Source organism: Benincasa hispida, chromosome 9, assembly GCF_027475165.1.
Source record: "Benincasa hispida cultivar pf3 chromosome 9, pf3_genome.v1.1, whole genome shotgun sequence".
Taxonomy (NCBI): Eukaryota; Viridiplantae; Streptophyta; class Magnoliopsida; order Cucurbitales; family Cucurbitaceae; genus Benincasa; species Benincasa hispida.
Window position 1 is genome coordinate 15,522,533 of NC_143486.1, and position 26,459 is coordinate 15,548,991.

Sequence of the window (26,459 nt, forward strand, 5' to 3'; positions counted from 1 at the left end):
CAGTACCAATAGATACCTTCTCCTTATACTTCAGTATCTAGTTGGGTGGATGCCTTCTCCTTGTACTTCGACATCACATTTTACCAAAACTATTTATAAATAACTTTTCTCTTTAAAGCATGTAAAGTATAACACATATACAGCATGGCTTTAAAGATGGTAACACATGCTGGATAAATTCAATACGTTTTTCAACAATATGCATGTGTTCAACCCCAATTCAAACTTTCTTGGAAACCACTTTATAAAACTAGTAGGCATGAGAATTATTTACGCAAACATGCTTTCTATAAATGTTGTAATCAAAACAGTTTAAAAACGTTTTAGTTCGAAAACGTTTTAGCCACTCACCTCAAATTCTTAGGAACTTTTCACTCTAGTAGCTCCTCGGTTTTCTTTTTCACCCCTAGAATCCAGATTCAACTTACAACTTAGATTACTCATAGTTCCAAACCTTATTTGAAAATAATTCCTTTTACAAACTTATTCTAAAATGTCTTAGAAATCTTACCCTAAACTTTGAGCTCAAAATTTCTCGTGGTTTGGCCAGAATCTCAAACTCTTCAAGACTGGCTCAGACTGATCTGACAGTCAGACCCTTCTACTTTCTTCTCAACCTCCAGCCCAGTTCCTTTGAGCTTTTTCCTCCAGCAGCCCCACTCTGAAAACTAGACTTTTAGAGCTTTCCAATAGCTTTAGAATCACTCAAAATGCACGTGTATATTGGAAGATATCCTCATCCAAAATTGACACATTCTTCTCAACCCTCACTGCCCTCTACTCTCTTTTACGAAATTTATGATTTTGGTATGATTTGAAAATGAAATCCCAAATCTCTATTTATAGCATTCAAATTTCCCGTGGGGTTAACAGCACCTACTTGGCTGCATGGCCAAATGTTTATTTCTCCCATTATCAACGTAAGCTGATCTCATTTTGGCTCAATGTGTTATTCCCAAACGCATCCAACATAATTTCTTAGGGTTTAAGAATTTCTCTTAATAAGACACCTAATTTTCATACATAGCCATATTTTCCCAAATTTTTCCAAACTTAATTCCCATATATTTTTCACATAAATTCCACATTTTCTCAACTCCTCAATTCACCTAATTTTTCCACACTTAGCCGATTTTCCCCAAATTTTCCAGACTTAATTTCTATATTTCTCTTTTCAAATCCCCATTCCTTCTTTCACCAATCCATACCAACTTCCCCATCAACCTATTTATTATACAAATTTCACTACAATTTTACCAATTAAAGCTCAATTTAAATTATTCAAAAAAAATCTATTAAATACTTAGAAATTTCCTTCCCTTTAACTTAGAATTTTACTTTCCCCTAGTTAATTCCTTTTATCACTTGCTTAAGTAAGGAAAATAGAAATCTGAGTTTCACAGTCTTTCTGCAAATCAGAATAAATTTTTGGCGTATTCTCCATCTTTTGGCGTTAGTGGGCTTTATTGCAAACATTTGAAATTATTGTCAAACTAAGTTGATTTTCATACAATTGACGCATAATCACTCAATTTTGGCCACAATATCTAGATAAGGTGACATAAATAACTTGTATTTCTACAAGGTATCATGTGTATACTAGGAGGGTGTTCTATCCAAATTACGTGAAGCCCAAGGATTAAGAACGTTGCTTTTATTATTCTATCCATATGGTCCGGTGCCTCTAGCAGAAAAAGTTTTTTTGGACAAACTATTTTCGATGTTTCCACGTTTGCGAGTATTACAAATCCGTAATGTGTTAAAGTCTATAAAAAGGCTTAAACATCTTCGATATCTAAATTTCACTATTAGCTTGCATGTGGAATCAGTTCCAAACTCCATTACGGAATTGCAAAATTTGCAAACACTAAATCTAGCCGGTTATTAACGCCTGAAGGAGTTGCCAAGGGATCTTAGCAATCTTGTAAATCTTAGACATCTTCTTTTTGATCCATTCGAATAATCCATATGCCGGAAGGGATAGAGAATTTGAGTTATCTACAAACATTAAGTTCATTTATGCTGGACTGTAAAAATTTAAATAAGCTAAGGGAATTCAATGAGCTGAATTATAATATGGAAGATGGGTTAAGAATCATAGGCCTAGAGAATTTGAGGTCCACTCCATTTGAAGTCAACTCAGTAAACCTTAAAGATAGAAGAAGTTGTCGATGTTTGGAACTAGAATGGAAATTGGGAAATGATGAATGTGAAGAAGTTGAGAGTGATGAAACAATATCGAAAGGCTTAGAACCATGTCCAAATGTTGAATACTTGAGTATTAACAGGTATTGTGGAGTAGAATTACCCAACTGGGTGTCCACCTCGTTGTACTTAACTATAATTCATATTAAAAATTGTCATAGATTGCAACATGTAAATAAGTTTTGCCACCTTCGAGCTCTCAAAATTCTATCTTTAATCAACTTGGTATCTCTCATGAGTTTATCGGAATGGATTGGCAGCACCACTTCTCTTAGAGCTCTGGATATTGCAAAATGTCAGGAATTAAAATCATTGTCTAAGGAAATGTGACAACTCAAATCTTTGGAGTCTCTTCACATATGGAACTGCCCTCAACTTGAGGAGAGATGTAAGGAGGGAGGAGAGGATTGGCCTAACATTTCCCATATTACTTTCTTTTCTTACGAGGAACGGCCTTATTTTTCAAGTCTTTCTTCTCACAATCTCCCTTTTAATTTCATCCTTCATATATACACAAACACATACATATTTTCATTTTGATTAAAATTCTAATTCTATTTTTCTTTTAATTTTAATCAATTACATGCCATTCCACATTCTATTCCCTATTCCAATATTTTTAAAAGCACATCCTAAATATTTGTTGCCACTTTCACTCTTATTATTATATTGTTATCTTATTTCCATTCACTTACAAAATTGTTGCATCTTATTATGTTAAACCAAAGTTTTGCGACTTCATGATCAACTTAATTTGGAATTTCAAATTTTAATCATTAATTTTTACAAATATTTCTTAATATTTAGAAACATAAAATCATAATGTTTATCAAACAAATTTCCATATACCCCCATTTGGTTTTTAAAATTAAGTAGATTTCCTTAAGATGATTTTCTTCTTTCTTAGTAAAATTTCAAATTCCAAAAATATGTTTTTAAGAACTTTTTTTTTTTTTAACTTGGTACAGATTTTGAAATTATAACAAAAGTATGTAACTAAGAAATTAGTAATTTAATCCGGTATTTAACTATATTATCTTTTTATTCATATAATTAATAATGCTTACTGCTTGATTGTGAGATGACGAAGATAATGTGTGTGAAGAAAATAGGAAAATGAAAGCTTGCATAACCAAACATAGGTTCCTTCTTTTGTGGGTATGAACATTCTAAACCCCAAAACTATTGAATATATTTTTCTAATGCTTTGGTTATTAGTATTAATATTATTATTATATTTCTTTCAACTAATTTAGTTTATATGCTTTTATATATGGATTGAATTTGACAAAATAAACATGATTTAATTGATCTCACATGTAGAATCCATAAGTTATTAAAAGGTCTGTGACTCAAATTCTTTTGTCACTCTTTACTAGATGTATAATTTTATTTCTGAATCTAATTCTATCATTTATATATGTGTGAAAAATATATAAAATGAACAACAAATAATAAAAATAATGTAATGTTTGCAATTGCAGGTAAGTTTCTTAAAGTGAACTTCATGTTGTGAAGGAGATAAATAATAGAATGTTCTACGCTCATCGTGCTTTTCTCTTCTCTCCTTTAGCCTTGATTCTTATCATTCTTTTTTTTTTTTTTTTTTTTGTCTTTCTTATTATTTTTAAACACTAATTACTTTATTCTACTTGTTTAATTGTTATTTCTTGTTCTATCTTAAAGTTGTGTGTATACAAGACATAGTTTGCATATATATATAAATACCAGTTTCTTTTCTCCAGGAAAAGCAAAAATAAAAAATCCTTCTTGGCCCTCCTTACTTTTTTAACTTTTATGTAAGGAGTTTGGTGTGCAAAAATAAAAAAGGATAATTTATTTGTTTAAATTGAGAGGGACACAAGAGACAAAAAAAAAAGGGGAATGGCCACAAGCAACGTGAATGTGATTTTGCTTGAAAAGGAGAGAGAAGTAAAGTATAGAGAATTTGAAAGGAAAAGGTTTGGTGATATATATACATATATATTGTTCCCCAACAAATATTCTTCTATTTTATCACTATATATAAAGTGTATGAGTATTGGGAAATTATCACAAGCAATATAATAATATCTGTTGCTTGTTGCCTTCCATTAAAGATCATCTGAAAAACCATAAACCATGGCCCTCGAAGGAGTTCTTTCCAGTGTTGGTGGGGAGATCTTGAATCTACTAGGCTCTCAAGCATTACAACGCCTTGGAATGCTACGGGAATTCGACGATGATCTCGACAAACTCAAGACCAATGTTTCAGCCATTAAGGCTGTACTTTGTGATGCACAGGAGCGTGAATTGAAAGGTGAACATTCTTTGACGGATTGGCTTGAAAAGTTGGGCCAAGCTTTTTATGATGCGGAGGATGTGCTTGATGAAGTCGCTACCGAGTCTCGCCGTCGAGAAGTGATGACAAGAGGCAAAAATGCAAAACAGGTTAGAATCTTCTTCTCCAATTCTAACCAACTTGCATTTAACTATAGGATGACACGTCAACTCAAGAAAATTAATGAGAGGCTAGATGTTATTTCCCAAGAAAAAGATAAGTTTCGTTTGAATATAAATGTTGAACCGATGATGTCAAGTGCTTTATCTCATCCATTTGGAAAGAGACGGGAAACTGAATCTTCTTTAGAAGAGGTGAAAGTGATTGGAAGGGATGATGATATGAGCTACATAAAAAACCTTTTACTGGCAGAGGATGATATGAATGTAAAAGCTAATGTTTCATTCATTGCCATTGTTGGAATGGGTGGAATAGGCAAGACAACCTTGGCTAGAGCTCTCTACGATGACAAAGAAGTTAAAGATTGTTTTAATCCAAGAATTTGGATTTGGGTTTCTAATCAATTCGATAGGAGTACAATATTGAAAAAGATAATAGAATCGGCAACAGAAAAGAAAGCTGAGGTAGAAGGACTGGAAGCTTTAAAAAAAAGCTTCAAAAAGTGATAGAAGGAAATAAGTATTTGTTAGTTATGGATGATGTATGGAGTGAAAACAAAAATGAATGGGAGAATTTGAAAAGCTTGTTAATGGTTGGTGCAAGAGGGAGTAAGATTTTGATCACAAAGCGTGATAGTCATAAAGTAGTTCCAGACATTGAAATAGTTTCTTTGAAAGACTTACCTGAGGACCATTCTTGGAGGTTGTTTAAACAAGTGGCATTTAAAGAAAGTGAATTAGAGTCAATAGATCCAAACTTGGTACGATTGGGAAAAGAAATTTCAAAGAAATGTGGAGGTATTCCTCTTGTAATAAGTCACATAGGAAGTTTATTATATGGAACAACTTCAACGGAAGCCTGGATGCTCATCAAGGATAATGAACTTTTAAATGTTACTCAAGAACAAAACAATAATGGTCGTAATGTGATATCAACATTAAAATTGAGCTATAACTATTTGCCACCAAATTTGAAGCAATGTTTTGCCTACACATCCTTGTTTCCCAAAGGATATAAAATTAATTCGAATGAATTGATTAGACAATGGATGGCTCAAGGTTTTATCAAATCATCAAATGGAGGAAAATCCATGGAGGATATTGGGAAGGACTATATAAATGAATTACGTTGGAGGTTTTTCTATGAAAGTTCTATTCATGATGAGAATGGTACATCGGATGATATTGTTTCTATGCATGATGTGATGCGTGATCTTGCAAGGGAGGTAGCTGGAAAGAAATTATTATATGTGTATGGAGATGATGATGATGAATATGTTGTGAGTAAACACACTCGCCATATTTCATTTAACTATGAAGTATGCGTAGACGAGGAGAATGTTCTATCTAAATTACGTGAAGCCAAAGGATTAAGAACGTTCCTTCTATTATTCTATCCATATGGTCCGGTGCCTCTAGCAGAAAAAAGTTTTTTGGACAAACTATTTTTGATGTTGCCACGTCTGCGAGTATTACAAATCCGTAATGTGTCAAAGTCTATAAAAAGGCTTAAACATCTTCGATATCTAAATTTCACTGTTAGCTCGCATGTGGAATCAATTCCAAACTCCATCACGGAATTGCAAAATTTGCAAACACTAAATCTAGCCGGTTGTTATCGTCTGAAGAAGTTTCCAAGGGATCTTAGCAATCTTGTAAATCTCAGACATCTTCTTTTTAATCCAATAAAATTAATCTATACGCCAAGAGGGATAGAGAATTTGAGTTATCTACAAACATTAAGTTCATTTGTGTTGGACTGTAAAAATTTAAATAAGCTAAGGGAATTCAATAAGCTGAATTATTATATGGAAGATGGGTTAAGAATCATAGGTCTAGAGATGTTGAGGTCCACTCCATTTGAAGTCAACTCAGTAAACCTTAAAGACAGAAGAGATTACCGGCGTTTGAAACTAGAATGGAAATTGGGGAATGATGAATGTGAAGCAGTTGAGAGTGATGAAACAATATTGGAAGGCTTAGAACCACATCCAAATGTTGAAGTCTTGAGTATTAAAGGGTATTGTGGAGTAGAATTACCCAATTGGGTGTCCACCTCGTTGTATTTAACTATGATTGATATTAAAAATTGTCCTAGATTGCAACATGTAAATCAGTTCGGCTACCTTCGGGCTCTCAAAATTCTATCTTTAATCAACTTGGGATCTCTCATAAGTTTGTCCGAATGGATTGGCAGCACCACTTCTCTTATAGCTCTGAAAATTGTGAAATGTCCAGAATTAAAATCACTGTCCATGAAAATGCGACAACTCGAATCTTTGGAATCTCTTCGCATATGGGACTGCCCTCAACTTAAGGAGAGATGCAAGAAGGGGGGAGAGGATTGGCCTAACATTTCCCATGTTACTTTCTTTTCTTATAAGGAACGACCTTATTTGTCAGGTCTTTCTTCTCACAATTACCCTTTTAATTTCATCCTTCATATATACAGACACATACGAATTTTTATTTTGATTAAAATTCCAATTTTATTTTTCTTTTAATTTTAATATTTTTAAAAGCACATCCTAAATATTTGTTGCCACTTTCACTCTTATTATTATATTGTTATCTTATTTCCATTCACTTATAAAATTGTTGCATCTTATTATGTTAAATCAAAGTTTTACGACTTCATTATTAACTTAATTTGGAATTTCAAATTTTAATCATTAATTTTTATAAATATTTCTTAATATTTAGAAACATAAAATCATAATGTTTATCAAACAAATTTCCATATACACCATTTGATTTTTAAAATTAAGTAGATTTTCTCAAGATGATTTTCATCTTTCTTAGTGAAATTTTAAATTTCAAAAATAAGTTTTTAAGAATTATTTTTTTTTTTCAAAACTTGGTACAGATTTTGAAATTATAAGTAAAAGTATATAACTAAGTAAGAAATTAGTAATTTAATCTCCATATTTAATTATATTATCTTTTTATTCATATAATTAATAATGTTTACTGTTTTATTATCAGATGATTCAGATGATTCAGATGATGAGAGTGAAGAAAAGTGGAAAATGAGAGCTTGCATAACTAACATAGGTTCCTTCTTTTGTGGGTATGAACATTCTGAATCCCAAAACTATTGACCATATTTTTCTAATGCTTTTGTTATTATTATTAATATTATTATTATATTTCTTTCAAATTATTTAGTTTATATGCTTTTATGTATTAATGGAATTTGACAAAACAAACATGGTTCAATTGATCTCACATATAGAATCTATAAGTTACTAAAAGATCTGTGACTCAAATTCTTTTTTTACTGTTTATTAGATATATAATTTTATTTCTGAATCTAATTCTATCATATATATATGTGTGAAAAATATATAAAATAAACAACAAATAATGAAAATAATGTAATGTTTACAATTGCAGGTAAGTTTCTTAAAGTGAACTTCATGTTGGAAAGGAAATGAATAACAGAATGTTCTACGCTCATCGTGTTTTTCTCTTCTCTCCTTTAGCCTTGCTTCTCATCGTTCCTTTTTTTGCATTTCTTATTGTTTTTAAACACTAATTACTTTATTCTACTTGTTTAATTGCTATTTCTTGCTTATTCTATCTGAAAATTGTGTGTATACAATACATAATTTGCATATATATATATCAAATTTTCATCATAGTCAATACCAATGTCTTTTCTTTGTTCAATATACTCCAATCATTTAAGTAAGTATTGAGAGAAAAGTGGTGTTGAGTTGAACACAATTAGATTACATACCTTGTTTCAGGAGTGAGGTCCTATTCTTATAGTAGTATGTTTCGACTTGTTGTCAACTACATAGATAAAGGGGTTCTTTTATGTAAGGACATGCTAGCTTGATGAGTTGTCTTATAGACTTAGGCCCAACATCTTATCAAGCTAAATTAGCTTATATAACAATTTTTTCTCGTTTCTAACCTAGCCAACGCAATCCAATTCAAGCAAAGAAAAATAAATTTGGAAAATTATTATTTCTAACCTACAAAGTTTTTGGCCTTTTAAAATTAACACATTTTCTATATATATATATATATATATATATATATATATATATATATAACTTTTTCTAGTCTTTTTCCAACTTTTTGAACTTTTTTAGGGCTCCACAAAGCAATATTACCGAAATGCTCCAGGAAAAGTAAAAATAAAAAATAAAAAATCCTTCCTCGCCCTCCTTACTTTTTTAACTTTTATACAAGGAGTTTGGTGTGCGATTTTTGGAGGACCATAGAAAAATAAAATGTGTCTGACAAAAAGAGAGATCAATGATTTTCAGGTGGATTTAAAAAAAAGAAATGTTTTCTTCTTTCTTTCTATTAATCTTTCACCTAATTCGGAGTTGGAATAATTTATTCCAATTAATGATTAATTTAAATCAATGTCTAACAGCTTTCTTCTATTAATTTTTTACCCTGAATTACATTTCGTTTAGAAATATCTTGTGTGAGAATTAGAATTATATCAATTATATCCCTATATTTTCATAAGTGAATGTATTTAGATTTTTTTATAGATTTTTTTAGAATTGTTCACGTATTAACTCTAGTTGTTCATTTTGTAAAACTGACATTTGAAGAAATCTGCATATATTGACTAAATAGAGGTATTACTTATCAAAGATCTCACGTTGAAAAAAATTAAGAGAGCTTATATTCGATGTGTCTTTTTTTCAATCACTTTGGCATCACATCATGCCACTATCTTTTTCTTTTTCAATTTTAATTTACCTTTAAAAAAAAAAAAGAGAAACAAAATAATAGCATATCACAAAGCGGTAATAGAACATTATTATTTGAGTGCATATCCCAAGACTTTTCATTTCATTTATTTTCTTTTCTTTTTAATTCTCAAACACATTGAGTTAAATTATATTTTGATCCCCATACTTTGAGGTTTGTTTAATTTTAATCTTTATATTTTTTATCGTTCAATTTTAATCTCCGTACTTTTAATAAATCTTAAATTTAATCTATTTAGTTTGTTGTTGATTTTTTTCAATTTTTCAAAAATATATTCACATGTTTTATTTTCTTACCTGAAATTTATTATTATTATTTAATAATTTTAATAAAATTAACTTTGACAAATTTAAGATTTATTAGAAGTACAGAGACTAAAATCAGACAATTGAAAATATATGGACTAAATTGAAGAAACTTCATGGTATAAAGACCAAAATGGTATTTGTTTTTTTTTTTTAATTTTATTTCAATGAGATTATTCCAAAGCAACGTGAATGGATGCAGCAATTATTTGGTTACCACTTTTAAAGACTTTACTTTGTCTGATGAACACTGATAGATTTCTATTAGTGTCTATTAGTGCCATTTATATATACGGATAGAAGTTTATCAGTGTCTATCAACGTCTATCATTTGATAGTTCTAAAATTTTGCTATATCTTGTAAATATTTTTAATAGTTTTACCATTTAAAATAATTTCTCTCGTTTTTTTAATTATTGTTGACCTTTGGATCCTCTCCGAAAAAAAATATTTAGTCATTGTTTAGATGCAAAACTTACTCAACTCAATAATGAAAGCTTCCTGTCTTTAAAAGCATGAGCCATCTTAATGCATATATTATTAAAGGTTCTATTTGTTTTTTTTAAAAAAAAAAAAAACTTTGTTTTCTCGAATTTGAACTTTCATTTCTTCCTTGTTGGAGAAATATTTGAATGGGTAGTAAAATAAAACCAAGTTTTTTAAGCTTTGTTGTTGAATAACCATTTTCCTTTTAATTTTTAATATTTATATATGCTTGTAATATAAAAACAAAACACATTACGATTATTCTATAAGATTTTTAGTTTTTAATTTTTTAAAATAAGTATGTTTTGATTCCCAATTCAATTTTCTGTTTTTTTATATATATTTAAAAAACGTTTTCATAATTGTTAAGGAATTTTAAAAACGTTTCTTTTTTATATGCTCTCTCCCTCTCCCTCTCCCTCTCCCTCTCCCTCTCTACTAATTTCTACCACTTGGGCTCATGGTACACTTCTTTTCCGAATAAACAAACAAACAAATAATAATAATAATAATAATAATAATAATAATAATAATAATAATAATAATAATAATAATAATAATAATAATAATGTAAAGTAGCCCTTTTTTATCTTATTCATAGTTAAGTTGCTTGCTATTTTGCAGTTTTTTCCCTCTCTAAGGTGATAATGACAAAGTTTGTGTATGGTAACCTACAAAATTAAGAAGTCATTGATAGTGGAAACAAGTCTGAGATGTCAATAGTTCCTTCAAATTAAAAAAATAATAATAATAAATTAAAAAATAAAGGTGTCTATGAGATGCAATAGTTTTCTACATTACTTTCTTTTCCTACTTTAATTACTCAAAATTATATATAGCAAACTGAGACGACTATATATCCTAGGCTACATTCTTCAAAATTAAATTATGTTAAAAGCAATGGACCATTCAGTTATTATTAAATAATCGATAATTAAAAAATAAAAAACGTAAAAAGTATCAACATACAGATATACGTGGTTCACTAATGGCGTGTTAGCTACGTCTACGGGGCAGAGGGAGAACAGTATTATTAGGGAGAATGTTTTCTGAATACACCAAAACCAACGCCTCTAAAGGTTAGAGAGTTTTTATAGCACACTACTCTAAGTCATATGGTCATAATCATAAATAACTACCGTGAAACCCCCATACTTGTTGTTTGAAGCGACAACAAACAAATTCAAGGCATTCCAATAGTTATAATAAGTTGAACTTCAAAGATAGGCCCATTGAGATATTCAACAACAAATTCGACCCAAAAAAATGGTGGTAGGTGCCATGTATGAAGCAAATTAAGCCATGTAGTTGAACTACTCTGAAGGATAAAAATTCACACTTACCTCATATGTTCAATCATTTCAGATTTTGTTCTCTCTCTCTAAGGTCTAACTCTCTCGTTCTTCTTTCTCTCTTATATGTTCTTGGGGTTTTATGATGAAATCGAAGAAGAAGATAAAAATCTTTAACATGCAGTACGAAAAATGTAAAGAGAAGAAAAAGATCAACACAATGGTTATAGTGGTTTGGTCTAATAGACCTACATCCACTTTAAAAGGTATGAGTTTCTTTCTTTATTCAAGTGATTTTAAGGTGTTTCCAGATCTTTACAAATTCTTCACAAAATGAACTCTCTCGCTATTTTTTTCTTCTCTCTGAACATTTATAAGAAATCTACAAGATAAAGAGTAGTTACTTATTTTCAGTTGTTAACATCCTTTTAATAAATTCTGTTTTTCTTATATGAGGTAAGCTGATGAAGGACTCAGCTGGAGTTACTTTGTGATAAGGTAATGCTTAACTCACCTTCTTTAAAAATTAAATACACCAATTTTATATGGTTGGTTGATATTGAAAGTGAAATATATATCAATATAGTATATAGTTGCTAGTCACCTTTTGCTTTATCGACCCAGACTTTTGTATCCCAAATTTACCTAATCTTAACTCTTGTCCCAAACTCACTTCCCACTTGTTTTGCTACTTGACTCTCAGATCCCTTCCTTCGAAATCTTCCTCATTTTTCATCTATGGTTGAAGCTATTCTCTTCAACGCTACGAAAAATTGCCCTTGCTCAATCTATTTACAGCCATATAGGATGTTTAGTAATCAATTTCAATTGAGGTTATGGTTGTGTATTCCTAAAGAATTTGATGTGAAAATTATTATCCACAAGATAATAGAGTCCGCAACTCAAAAGATTTATAACTCGTCTCTTCAAATGGATACGTGGGAAAAGGAATTGAAAATCCAAATTGATGGAAAAAAATATTTGCTTGTCATGACATAGTTTTTTACTTCTCAATTTGGGCGATTTTTTCCACATCAAATTTGTCGGTGCTATGTTTTGTTAGTATTTTATTTTTTTAGCTTTGTTATTTCCTATTAGATTTCACAAAGAGGAGATAATTTTGGAACAGTAGGCAAGTGGTTCAACCCATCCAAGAAGTTTAATGAAATAGTTATTAAAGAAGGCATGTTTAGTCTTTGGGCTTTTGCCTCAATATTTCCATTATTTTGGCTTCAAACATGTTACAGAAAGACTCGAAATCAAGAAGAACAGCGCAGCTGGAAGTTGAACCGTTGTCGACATCTTTCTGTTATATGTTGTAACCACTAGAGCTTCATTGTTGACCATTGTGCCTACATATATAAAGGAAAACGAATGTGAGATTAATGTAATAAGAAGAGTAAGAGTGAATAAGAAATCGAGAGAGTAAGGCATTCATTCTGTAATACTTTGAAGAGTAATAAAAGAGAACCTTCTGATTTGTACAATGGACGTAGGCCTTTGGTCGAACCACTTAAACTCTTGTGTCTTTCCTTTCTAACTCTACGATCGTTTAGAATTTACTAAAGTATCATTTACACGATCGTCACCTATTACTACCATAACTGGGAAGCGTTGGTTTGTAATTATAACTTATAAGAGATTAAATTCTTGGTAAGCGGTCACCCTGACTTAAAGTCACTCCCTCTCTTTTATTGATTACATAGTCCTTGCCGACCTCTGGACCAATCGATTAAGGTTCACTCAAGGACAAGCTTTTACGCTAAATCAAATGCCGACTATAAGAATGCAAATGTAAAGACCAAACAGCAAATAGAATAACAAAGCTCCTAGCTGCAGTGAACACGGTAGTCATTGAAAGATCACCTGACACATCAACCACCCTCTAGTCTATCATACTAATGAAGGCATATAAAATCGTCCAAGGCATCCATAAATTGTTGCTTGGAATTAACCACTCTGCTACTTCAGGTAGTTCTCTTATTTAGTTGTCTCCTTCAGAAGAGGAGATATCTTCAAATTTTCATTTTAGCAAGTTCCTATCGCATCATGTACTCAATTATTTAGCTTCGCGTCCAATTGTCTATACAATCGTTTAACTCCTTAACTGTCGTCTACACGATCGTCTAGCTCCACTTAACTATCGTTCACACGATCGTCTAGCGCTTCATCCAATCGTTTACATAATTGAACTATTGTTTAGTTTCTTAGTGCTTCGTCTACACGATCGAGTTGTCATTTGGTAAATGATAGAAGATTTTCAAGCCTCAACATACTACCTCCCCTGACTCTTGAATTGTTATTGACCATTACATCTGAGTGTTTTGTGATTGTGATTGGTGTTTTGTGATTGTGAATGTGAAGATATTGTCATCTGGAACAACAAATGGTATCAGAGCACAGTGAGCAGTTAAAGACAACTTTAAGATTTGAATTCTTGATTCATAATAGTTAGTTTTGAAGATCAAGAATGGCAACTACCAGATATGAGATTGAGAAGTTTGATGGTAAGATAGCTTTTGAACTATGGAAAGTAAAGATTAAAGCAGTCTTGGGGCAGCAGAAGGCTCTCTTGACCATTACGGACCTTGCAAAGTGCCCTGAAATGCTCTCTAAGGTGGACAAAGAGACAATTGAGGCAAACGCGTATGGAACCATTGTCCTAAATGTCATTGATAGTGAATTATAGATTAGTCTATTGCCTATGCCCTGTGGAATAAATTGAATGAGATATATCTCAACAAAGACTTGCCCAACAAAGCTTTCTTGAGGGAAAGATTCTTCACCTACAAGATGGATGCAGTAAAGTCCCTCACGGATAATCTAAATGAGTTCAAGAGACTATCTTCTAAATTCAGATCAATCAGAGATAATATTAAGGAAGAGAATGAGGCGTTCATACTACTAAATTCTCTACCAGAATCTTTCAAAGATGTGAAGACTGCAATGAAATACGGTAGAGAAAGAATTACCACAAAAGCTATCATATCAGCTGTGAGAGTCAAATAACTTAAGTTGCAAATGAGTAAGAAGGATCAATAAGGAGGTGAAGGTTTATTCTCAAAAGGAAGAAGAAGAATAATGAAAAGGGGAACAAAACAATGCAGATAAGTCCAAGATAAAGTACCATTTTTGTCACAAAATGGGACACATGAAAAAGAACTGTTATGTCTTGAAGAGAAAATTGAACAAACAGAACAAGAGGGGTAAACAGACCGAGGCTGCTATAAGAGAGAATTCCCTAGTCTATTTAGATGCATTAGATGCTACTGAAGAAGGTAAAGACCAGAATACTATGGAGATTCAAGATTGGGTGTTAGATTCTGGCTGCTCAGTCCACATGACACCATCCAAGGGATGGTTTTGCACTTATAAGAAGTAAGATGGTGGGTTGATCCATATGGGAAACAATAACACTTGTAGAGCTGTTAGAATAGGGTCTGTGTCCTTGAAAATGCAGGATGGTTCAGTGAAATTGATTAGGAACATGAGGCATATTCCTACTTTGAAGAGAAAACTCCTATCTTTGGGGATGCTCGATGCCATAGGCTGTGAGTATAGAGGTGTGGGAGGCACTTTTAAAATTATTGAGGATTCTAAAGTAGTTTTGATGGCAACCTGTAGGAATGTATCGGAAACAGCGGAAGCAACAAGGATTATTTAAACACTCTAATTCATTAATTTTGGCAAATATAAAACATGCTCTTGCAGAATACAAGTGAGTTTAATAACATATCTCTTGTAGAACTTCTTTCAAAGCTTGTTCTCCAGTAGCAATCTTCTTCAAATCTTGTTACAGACCACCTTAAGATCTTTCCCACTATTCTCTTGGTGCTCTAGATTGAGTTGTGGGACTCAAAACAAGCCTGAATCAAGGGATGAAGGAGAATAGCTCATAGCAACAATCTGGTTGAAGAACTCCTTCTTCAACACGAATTTTCTCTAAAATTCTCTCTTGATTGCATGCCCGAATTTCAATCCAAATTCTTCAATATATTACATATCATCATGCAAGGAAGGGAGTTTCATGAGTTGCAGTTCATGTTTGAAGTAACACAAGGCAAAAGTTGATGGCTTTTGTTTAAGCAACTAGGAGATAGATAATGGAAAACCAAGTTTTTCCATTTTTGTGTTTTGTTTTTTCAAATTTTCAATTTTATCTCAACACAACCAAGGTAAATGGTTTATATGTCATCAGGGATGTGCAAATGGCACACTCGGCATTATTGGTAACTGATGATGAACCTACTGAAGATGAGTTGTGGCACAAAAGGCTTTCTCATATCAGTGTGAGGGGGCTGCAAGTGCTTTCTAAATAGGGGATTCTTCCAAGGGGCGTTAAAGACAACCTTAAATTCTGTTAACATTGCATATTAAGGCAAAACAACATGACAGCAATTCCCCAAAGGACAACACACTTCAAAGGAAATCCTTGAATATGTGCATTCAGACTTGTAGGGCCCAGCTCACTCTCCATCTTTAAGTGGAGCAAGATACTTTCTTTCATTTGTAGATGATTACTCAAGGAAGAGTTGAGTTTACTTTTTAAAATCCAAAGATGAAGTGTTTAGTAGATTTAAAGAATGGAAGATCTTGATTGAGAAGCATACCTCTAAACAAATTAAACATTTGAGGACTGATAATGGTTTAGAGTTTTGTGGTGAGAAATTCAACTTGTTTTGCAGGGAGCATTGCATAGTAAGGCATAAAACCGTGAGATACACACCTCAACGAAATGGAGTAGCTGAAAGGTTGAATAGAACAATGCTGAAAATAGTGAACAATGTTAGAAATAGTAAGATGTTAGCTATCCAATGCCTTATTGCCTAAAAAATATTGGGTTGAAGCTATCTCCTACATAATATACACAATTAATAGATGCCCACATCAATCCATAGAGCTGAAGACTCTTGAAGAGAGGTGGACAGGGCAGCTACCTAAGTTGGAACACTTGAAAGTGTTTGGTTGTGTAGGCTATGTGCACCAAAGCCAAGGGAAGTTGAAACCAAGGGTTGTAAAGTGCATGTTCTTAGACTTTACACTGAGAGTAAAGGGCTTTAGGTTGTGGTATCTGATAACGGGTAGAAATGCACATTATTACAGTGTAAATGAGTAAAACAGTGAGGGAATGCGACGGTAAAAACATATAAAATCATGTCCAAAAGTGGTAAACTGAGAATATTGCGATCGCATATGCCCATCGAATAAAAGTAGCTAACTTACTTATTTTGTGCAGGAAAAATGCGTTGGCGCAAGTAAAATTGTGATCCAAGGAATTCGGTGTCCGCACACATTGAAAGATTGCGACTGCAAAGTCATGCGATCATATGCGCTCGAGAAGTTACTCATGAAGGTGGCCGCATAAAGACGGTGCATCAAGGTGAAAACTTAATAAATCATGATGGGACGGTGATAACGGGCAGAAATGCACGTTATTACAGCGTAAAGTTATCGAACAATGCAGGATTGCGAAGATAAAAATATACAATATTGTGTTAAAAAGCATTAAGTTCACAACATTGCGATGCATGCGTCCATCGCATTAAAAAAACTAACTTATGTATTTTGTGCAAAAAATGCGTTGGCGCAAAGTGAAAATGCGATCCGAAAAATTTTTGCGACCGCAAGGCTATGCGATCATTTGGGCTTGCGAAAATCTGCTTAAGAAGGTGGCCGCATAGAGTCGGCATATCAAGGTGGGCGCATCTGGGTGAAAGCTTAATAAATCACGATGGGACAGAAAGTTGATGACGGTCGATTCCGAATTAAGTTGACAAGTCGTTATGACATACTGTAGCAAGTACACTCGAACTTTTTGTTGACAAATATTCGGCGTATCAGACAGAGAATTAATGACATCCCATCAATGCAATCATTCAAGAGAAAAAGTTCTTCCCCCTGAAGCTCTATAAATACCAAAGGTCACCTTCGTTGAAGGAGTTCGCCCAGTTCGCCCAGTTTTAGAGTTCACCATATAGACTCGTTATTCTTGTTCTTGGTTTTCTTATACTTAGAAGGTGAAAGCGAGAAAAGGGAAAAGACGCCGGAAGATCATCCTGATCAGCTCGAGAGAGTGCCAGGGAGCATGGAAAACAGAGAGCGGGCCGACTCTTACGAGAGCAAGAATATCTTTTGAGTAGAGTAGAGAATAACAGTGTAAAAGTCTTGGGAAGCAAGAAATTGCTACCAGACTCTTTATCTTTCTTTCACATTGTCATTCTGTATTTTGATTTCATATATAGAATGGAACTTGTATTTCTACATCTGTTCACTCTCTTTAAAATACGCATGAGTAGCTAAAACTGTCGAATGGGTTGAAAAGTACTTAGCTAACATGACCTAGGATCTTCATTGCATGCGATCATCTTGTCTTATGTTGCGCTCATCACCCTTTAGAGCTATTAGAGAGGGAGTCTAAAGAAAGAACCTAAGACTTGAGAGAGCTAGGTTAGAGTCTAGACTCGAGAGAGTAAGATTAGATCTGCATAAGCAAGAGATAGAGATTTAGAGATAAGCTTTGTTTGCCAACATGCATCGCATGTACTCTAGAGATAGGTTATGGTAGTATGTGGTCGCCTTGTGTATGTGTGTCATTTGTCATCGCATAGACAAGAATAGAGGCTTAAACATAGGTCCTATAGACATCATCGCATGCGTTCTAAAACTAGAAGCCATAACATTTGCATTGAGAGATGACTTGTTGTTGTATGTATGTAATAGGATCACATAACATGAACGCAATCTTAGGAAGTGTTAGCTAAATCCCTTCTCAACCCATTCCTCCGCATACTCATCACATCTTTCGTGTTATTAACTCTTTTCTCAAATCCGTTGCATAGCTTTTTTTTTTACCTTAAACAACCAACCAACCAACACGTCGTTTGATTTGCTACCGCAAAGTAATAAAAAATTACCATCGCATATTGTTTCCTTAGTCTCTGTGTTCGACCCTAGACTCACCAGAAAACTCAATAGGATTTATACTTGGGTCTTGCTGAGAAAACTTGCATGCACAACGCATATTCCACCATCGCATTTTACTCCATTATTTCATCGCATAACAACACGCATCAGATGGAAAGCTGATGACGGTCGAATCTGAATTTAGTTGACAAGTTGTTAACGACACACTATAGCAAGTACACTCAACTTTTTGGTGATCATTAATCGGCGCATCAGAACAGAAGATTTAATGACCACTCATCATTGCAATTATTATAGGGAAAAGCTTTTTCACCTTTAGCTCTATAAATACTGAAGGCCACCATCGATGAGGAGTTCGCTATACAGAAGATAGATCATATACAAATTAGATAACTGTTAGTCTGTAGTTATTCTTATACTTAGAAGGCAGAGTTGAGTGAAGAGAAGAAGACGTCGAGAGATCATTCTAGATAGCTCGAAAGACTGCTGGGAAATGCTATAAACAGAGAGAGGGCCGACGCTTGCGAAAGTAAGGATATTCTTTTGGGCAGAGTTGGAGTGAAAAGATAGTGTAAAAGCCACGGGAAGCAAGACATTGCTACTGGGCTTCTTATCCCTACTTTCCATTGTTGTTTTGTATTCTGCACTTTATTCATAGTAAATGGAATTCTCATCTCAACATCTATTCAATCTCTCCATATTTTGCTTGAGTAGCTAAATTTCTGAATGGGGTGAGAAGTACTTAGCTAGCATGACCTAAGATCTTCACTTTATTTAATCATCTTGTCTTATATATGCGTCATTCACCCTTTAGAGATACTTGAGAGAGTAGTCTAAAGAAAGAATCTAGACTTGAGAGAGTCAGATTAGAATCTAAGCTTGAGAGAGCCAGATTAGAATTGCATAAGCAAGAGATAGAAACTTAGACATAAGTTCTGTTTGCTATTATGCATCGCATGCACCCTAGAAATAGAATATGATAGTATGTGGACACCTTGTGTGAAAAGAGGTGTGTGGATAGTAGAAATGTGGTTTTCAGAGAAAATAAAATGTTTATGTTATCAGAAAAACCATCTTCTACAGTGACAAAGACTAGTAGCACAATATTTGAGGTGGAACCTCAAAATGATCATGAAGCTTCTACTTCCTCTCAAAATCTAGAGTTAGAAGGTGATGAGGCTATGTTGCATATGATTCGATATTAAAACTATAGGTTATAAATATAATAAGATAAGTTAGTTATTGTATTTATTTATAATTTTTAGCTATATGATAATTAATATTTCTTTCTAAATAACCGACCTTGGTGGGTGGTTATACATGGTTTATGGTAACTGTGAGATAAAAAGAAAAAAATTGTTTTTCAAATGATTCGGTCGAACTCTCTCACAGAATTCACTATCAAGTAAAAGGAGTTTTATTACTCGATAGTTTTACAGAGCCTAAACAATCGAGCATCAAGTTACTATACGACAGTACACGTTTCTACATGATCGAGCATCAAGTCTATGTGATAGACTTCCATTTGTTAAACGATCTTTCTGTCCAACACTCAATTGTCTACTCAATCGTTTTCTTCCTCCATCACTCTATCCAAAATCATACAGAGCCCACAAACTCTTAGATTCTCACACCGAGAATACCAAAGTAATCTTGTGGTGGTGTCTTATTCTGTTCGAGGATTGAGTTATACTCATTAGTGATCGAGGATTTTCCAGTTGCTCGTTGCGTTCGTGCTGTTCGAAGCGTTCGAGTTTGATCGAGGGAAATGCGTGAAGAAAGGGTTCTTCAAAGGTATTATCACTCGATCCTTTGTATTTAATTTAAGAAGCATGCTGTAATTTATTCTTAATGCATAATCTTTTCTGTTAGAATGTAAATGTTTAAGTTCTTTCATAATGGAGTTTGGAATGATCCGCTTTTACTCACTGGTCTTCTAGTTCAAGAGTTCCTTCACTACATTGCTAACCTCTTCTTTAGAGAAGTTTTTAGACTTCATGGAATGCCTAAATCCATCGTATCAAACAGAGATGTCAAGTTCCTTAGCCATTTTTGGCATATTCTATGGTAGAAGTTTGACACTACATTGAAATTTAGTACTTCTCATCCACAAATAGACGGTCAAACGGAGGTAACCAACAGAATATTGCAAAGTCTTATATGTTGTTTAAGTGGCTCAAGACCTAAACAATGGGACTTAACCCTTGCACAAGCCGAGTTTATCTTCAACAATTGAAGAACAGGTCAACCGAAAGATGTTTGTTTGAAGTACTATATACTCGAGTTCCAAGACTCACATTTGACCTTGCCAACTTACCATCATTTGTGGATGTAAGTATTGAAGCTAAAAATATGGTGGTAAGAATACGAGAACTACAAAAACAAGTCCAAAATCACTTAGAAAGAAATTATCATACAAAGAAGCCCAGGATAAGTTAAGAAGAGAAGTAACGTTTGAAAAAGGAGATCTTCTAATGGTTCATTTACACAAAAGCCGATTTTCTACTGGAACTTATAATAAATTGAAAGATAGATAGCTTGGACCATGTAAAGTAATAGCAAAATATGGTACCAATGCTTATCGAATTGAGTTATTGGAAGATCTACATATCAACTCTGTCTTTAATATTGTTGATTTGAAATCATATTATGCACTAGATGAATTTCGTTTAGTTTCTTAGCTCATTTGAGGACGAGTTTGATTTTGGGAGGGGTGGATTGGTGTAAGACCGAGAGGACCCTTTTTAAAACCAGCTAAAAGGATAGGAGTTAGCTAATTGTTTGTTGTTAGTTGTTATGATAGTTAGTTGAACATTTTGTAACTAATTCCTTTTGTAAATAAGATCATCCACCACCCTTATTTTGGGAGAGATTCTTTTTTATTCAAAATTAGAGTTTTCCGAATACATCTATCACGCAATACCCAATCTTTTGGCAAGTTAATAATACCAAATCTCTTAACCATGAATCTTTCCATTACTTTGCATCATACTCCACAGTTCAATCTTATAACATGGGTACTTGAAACGTTGCATAAGCAATGTCATTAAATGCTTAAATTGGCACTTGGATAATAGAGCCAACTTTTGAAAGAGAAATTATTGTCATGATTTTCTCGTTTTCAACATCCAAACAACATATGAATAGGTCACATTATGCACCCCCTTTTATTTCATACCAATCCAATAGAGAGCTTCATTATAGTAGGCACCCACATCATGAATACTAAAAGGCACGGAATCGACACATTTCCATTGGTTAGTTCTAGTTCCAGTACCAAATGTGAAAATTTCCAAAGTGGAAATTTCTTTTCCCTGTCAGGGAAAGCTCACACTACTTTGCAACACTTAGTCTTAGGAAAAAAATCGAATTCGTAATGATAAGCTACCTGTCTAAGAGCATAACAATATTCATTTTCTCCAAATGAATTGTTGCCTCTAGGAAGTTTAACGAACTCTTTCATCATCGGATTAAATATGCCAGCATAAGTATTGTGCACCTTATTGTTAGATTTGAAAATAAGCAACAGTCCATTGCAGGAATTGTTAGTTAGGGTAAACGATAAATCAATGTTATGAAAAGAAATTGAGGCAATATAACTTAACCCTCCAAATGTTTTTCTGAGTTAAAGTTGACACAGTAGCTCTTGAATATACCACACGATAAAAAGAAAGTACTTGATATGATTTTACAAGTCAAAGCATGATTAAAATCAAATCATTCCAAGATTTACAAACGAGCCTGAAGACCGAAAAATACACGATTGAGAGTTTGGAGAATATTACCTCAAGAATATGCGGTAGAAGACTCCCATTTATGTTCATACTAATCCTCTTACTTTTCGACTTCTCCATTTTGTGCTATTTCAATTTCCTTCTTTGGAGAAATCTTGAATAGACGGGTTCAAGGCAGTGGTGAGTGCCAAACAGGAAGATCGGTATCCGACTAGTCGACCAAGGATTGGAATACGCGGTCTTGCGGTTGTTGAGAGATTTACCGATGATATAGAGAGGACTTCGACTAGCAATTCAATTTCTATCCAATTAATTTATATATAAAAATTTATCCAATTAAAACCTAAACTTCTACATAAAGGTTAAAAATAAGTTTTTATCCAAATAGCGTGGATTTTTTTTTTTTTTTTTTTTTAGGTTTAATAAGTTATAGAATGTACGTGCTTCAAAAAAGTTATAGAATGGAAGTACATTATGAAATTGATTATAATTTATATAAAAAAACGATGTTATAACTATTTTTCTAAATTATAAATTTGAGCAAAGTAAATGAATAATTAATGAGTTTGTAAAGATTTTAATGTTATTTTAAAAAAAAATAAATATTAAGTGAATTAGGGAAAATTGAACTGTCAGGTAGCAAGTTCATAAATTAAATTATAATTTAAATAGTTTGTTTAAAATGAATTTGAGTTTGATACTATATAAAACTAATTCTAGTTATCCACTAATATTTGGTTGACAATAAACTATTATGAATTAATTTATTAATATGATTTATGTTTAAAAAATTTATTTATAATTATTATTTTGTAATGTTATATAAACTACTTCACATGATACCTATTATATTTTCTAAAGAAATGAATTGAGTTTATAACATGATATATTGTATTTCTAAATATTTTTATCTTTGTTTAATATAATTTTGAATTTTAAAATTTAAAATCCAAAATCTAGATACAATGAAAACATTAAAATGTTGTTTGTAAGAATTTGCACTATTTAGATCACTGAATTTGAAAATAGTTTTAAACAAAATTCGAGTTGGCTGCCAAACACATATTTTTTGAAATCACTAAATCTGAAAACATGAAACATAGTCTGAATTCTTTACCAAAGAGGCCTTAGAATTTCATGCAACTTGAGTTGTCACAAATTTGAAATTTAAATATTTAAAAAAAAATCAAGTTATGCCTTTAAACATCTTTTTCTCTAATTTTATCGACAACCAAATACAGTAGAATCAGACAACAATCTCGTTATGATACCAAATAATTTATGTTTTTGGCAAATACAATAAACAATACACAACACACCATCTATACATGCTCGAAAGCTCCATGTCAACAAACTATCAATGGCTATCATCCAAAGCTTAACTACACACTTCTCCAGCAAAAATATAGTATTCACCAAGAGTAGTATTTTATTTGAAAATTTAGAATGTGTAGGCGGCAATGATAATTTCATAGCGAAAAGACGTGATACATTTTAGATGTAAAATCTTTTCCCACAACTTTTCATGAGTATATTAGCACCTAATAAAAAAGTTTGTCAAAAGGTCTAGAATTTCGAGTCGAAGGTCTACCTAAGAAAATCTCTATTATGTACTCTAGAATTATAGCAGAGAATCAACCAGTAATATATAAGTAGAACGAAGGAGTCAGTCTTAGTCCAAAGGGGATCAATACCTGCCTCAATGGTCTTAGAGGTGCCTTCGAAGAGAGCCATAGCCTCAGCAAGCTCCACTGAACCGATGAAAGACTAGTCTTCTCCATAACCATTAAAGTTTCACCATCAGAACCCCGCAACCACACTCCCAGACCACCCACATCATCGCTTCCAACAAATGCTTTAGAATTGACTTTGAAGGACCCCTGAGCTCGAGGACGGGGTCTCATGTGGCCTCTAGAGAAGAAGGTGGAGGATCTTAGTTCATCTATCATTCAAACAAAAGGTTGGACTTTGGAGCTACTTCCAGAAAATTCCACCATAGAAAACACCCAACTGGTTGGATCTAAGAGAGAGTTGTGTTGAAAACTTGTAGTGAGTATTAATGAAGGCGATGGCTCATGCTATCCCTACTTATCTCCTCAGCTGCTTTAAACTTCCTTTGACAACTTGTAATGAGTTGAATCAAATTATGGCAGATCTTTTGTGAGGAAGCTTTGGAAAAGGCTAAAAGATATGTTAGGTTAGTTGGCAAAGACTACTCCAAAGGACATAGGTGATATGAGCTTTAGGGATGTACACCCTTTTAACCAAGTCAGGCTTGCAAAGAATTCCTAGAAAATCATAAATAAGGACCAATCTCTAGTGGCTCAAACACTTAAGGCAAGGTAGTGGCTTGATATTGACGAAGTTTGGAATGCGAGCTAGGTGGATGAGTTATTTATCTTGGAGGATGCACAAATTATCAAGCAGTTCCTCTTTGTAACACTTTTGATCTTTGATACTTAATGATTAACGCACGGTTATATGTCACATATCATATGTTAATTCTCTAGAACAATGAAAATACAAAGATTGACGAAATCATTCACGAATTCAAAGCATAGAAATTAAATTTCATTCAAGAACCACAAAAAATCAACAAACAATTTAGTAAAACAAGTTCTCACAATCAAATCCAATGGGTTTCCATTCGAACCCTAAGCAAGAAAGGACTTATTTTAACCACAAATCATGTTTAATGTTCTTCTAATGGCGAAGGTTATATTAGAAATAAGTTTGATTTATAATATTGATTCATATAGTTTAAGTAATTGATGATTATTATTATTGTACACATGATGATGATTAGTGTAGTATTAAAGAGACAATTATTGGATGTAAATCTCTCCGTCCTATACTGTAAAATTTATAAGTTGGAATGGTGTTGTGTGAAGTTTGAAAAATATAGGTGTTTTTCTATTATTTAGTGTTTTTAAAAACTAATCTCATGTAGTTATCCATGTAGTGGACGAGTTGGTAGTTACCAAAAATGTGGATAGTTACCTAAGTTAGTGGTGAGTGGATAGTTGTTCGAAATGTGAGCAGTTGCCTATATATAGGTGGTAGACAATTCTTCTCTCATGTTATTGCGCCTTCTCTCAATCTCTGCGTGATTTTTTATTCCAAAAGAATAACACACTCGAATTGGAGAACATACGATAATGGGACTAGTGTTCATATTCATCATTAAATCATCAAGTAAGTGTTCATTCCTTTATCACATACATCTTGGTTGATTTAATGATTCTATTAGTTTTACTACTACATTTGAGTCTAATTGATGCTAAAAGATTAAACCAAAATAAGAATTACATAATGAAAAGTAGAAGAAAAATCTAAAATGAGGTTGGAGTTCAAATACAACTTTACCTAGGCGGCTAAGGAGATATTTATAGAAATTGTGTAGGCGTCGCAACGCTATGGCATTGCGCGACACTTTCGTCTGCTATGCCTTTTGGTCTTTGGCGTCCAATGCCATGCGCACCTGCCTCAGAGACATTTTCGTAATTTGACCTCAGCTGGGCAAAATAACACATTTAAGATATCACTAGTGTCTCTCGAATTAATGGAGTATTTTCCCTAATTTAGCCTAATAATAAAATTTTAAACAAGGGGCAAGTTTAGAAGAAAAATAAATCCAAGAAAAATTGCATTTAACGGTTCGATTTATGGTTCGCGCCATTTTCCCCACTGTTCTTTTCCAGGTTCCTCACTGAAACCCTAACTCTCACTGATCACCAAACGGGATCGTTGAAATTCCATATCTTCAAAGCTCGACAACCTTTATGCTATGGCGGAATCCGAGCATCGCGCTAAGCGCCCTAGGATTACGAGGTCCGTATCACCATCACTCAATTGTTGGCCCACTGTTGAAATATTTGCATTTTTCTTCCATTCCGCTTTATCTTCGTATGTTGTTTCTTTTACTCTAGTGTGATATTGGTGTTAGAACTAGGGTTTTGCTTGCGTAGTTCTTTGACATATGTTTGGGAGTCGAGAAAGTGTATGGAAAACAGGAAGTTAAGGATTCCAGTATTTTTGTTTGTTTGAGCTTCAATCACCTCGCTTTACATTTCTTCTCGTGGTCTTGGAGAATGAAGTTCAGCTTCTTCACATTGATTTTGGTTATTTTCGTGGTCCTCCGTTTCCTGTCATTTCAAAACGAGTCAGAATTTTCCCTACGCATACTCCTGTTTGTTTATGGAATTATTAGTTGTATCCTTTTTTTTTTTTTTTTTTTAATGTTTAATATCAACTTTATAGAATAGACGAACAGAATAACAGAGGCAAGGAAGAAAAAACCAGAAAGTAGAAATGATCTATTCAGTGTTGCT

At 33.1% G+C, this 26,459-nt stretch overlaps 2 protein-coding genes and 1 long non-coding RNA gene across 4 annotated transcripts in view; 2 read left to right on the top strand and 1 right to left on the bottom strand.

The window, feature by feature from the left end:
- The first annotated feature begins 4,206 nt into the window (after positions 1-4,206).
- Positions 4,207-8,292, top strand: LOC120087316 (putative disease resistance protein RGA1). The gene is given in 4 exon segments (XM_039044288.2): positions 4,207-5,125; positions 5,128-7,047; positions 7,630-7,714; positions 8,041-8,292. Coding segments are annotated over 4 exon segments (2,808 nt in total). The 5' UTR covers positions 4,207-4,326; the 3' UTR covers positions 8,045-8,292.
- A 4,318-nt stretch (positions 8,293-12,610) lies between these two features.
- On the bottom strand, positions 12,611-22,462 carry LOC120086790 (uncharacterized). Its single transcript, XR_005484327.2, has 2 exons — positions 22,180-22,462; positions 12,611-12,822 (listed from the first exon to the last, which is right to left on the bottom strand). It is a non-coding gene; the product is annotated as an uncharacterized LOC120086790 (long non-coding RNA).
- Positions 22,463-25,544: 3,082 nt separating this feature from the next.
- Positions 25,545-26,459, top strand: part of SMC5 (structural maintenance of chromosomes 5) — a 31,373-nt gene continuing 30,458 nt past the window's right edge. For both annotated transcript variants that reach the window (XM_039041685.2, XM_090317434.1), the window contains exon 1: positions 25,545-25,959. In XM_039041685.2, the coding sequence (XP_038897613.1) occupies positions 25,916-25,959 (44 nt within the window). In that variant the 5' untranslated portion in view covers positions 25,545-25,915. The remainder of the gene's footprint in view (positions 25,960-26,459) is intronic.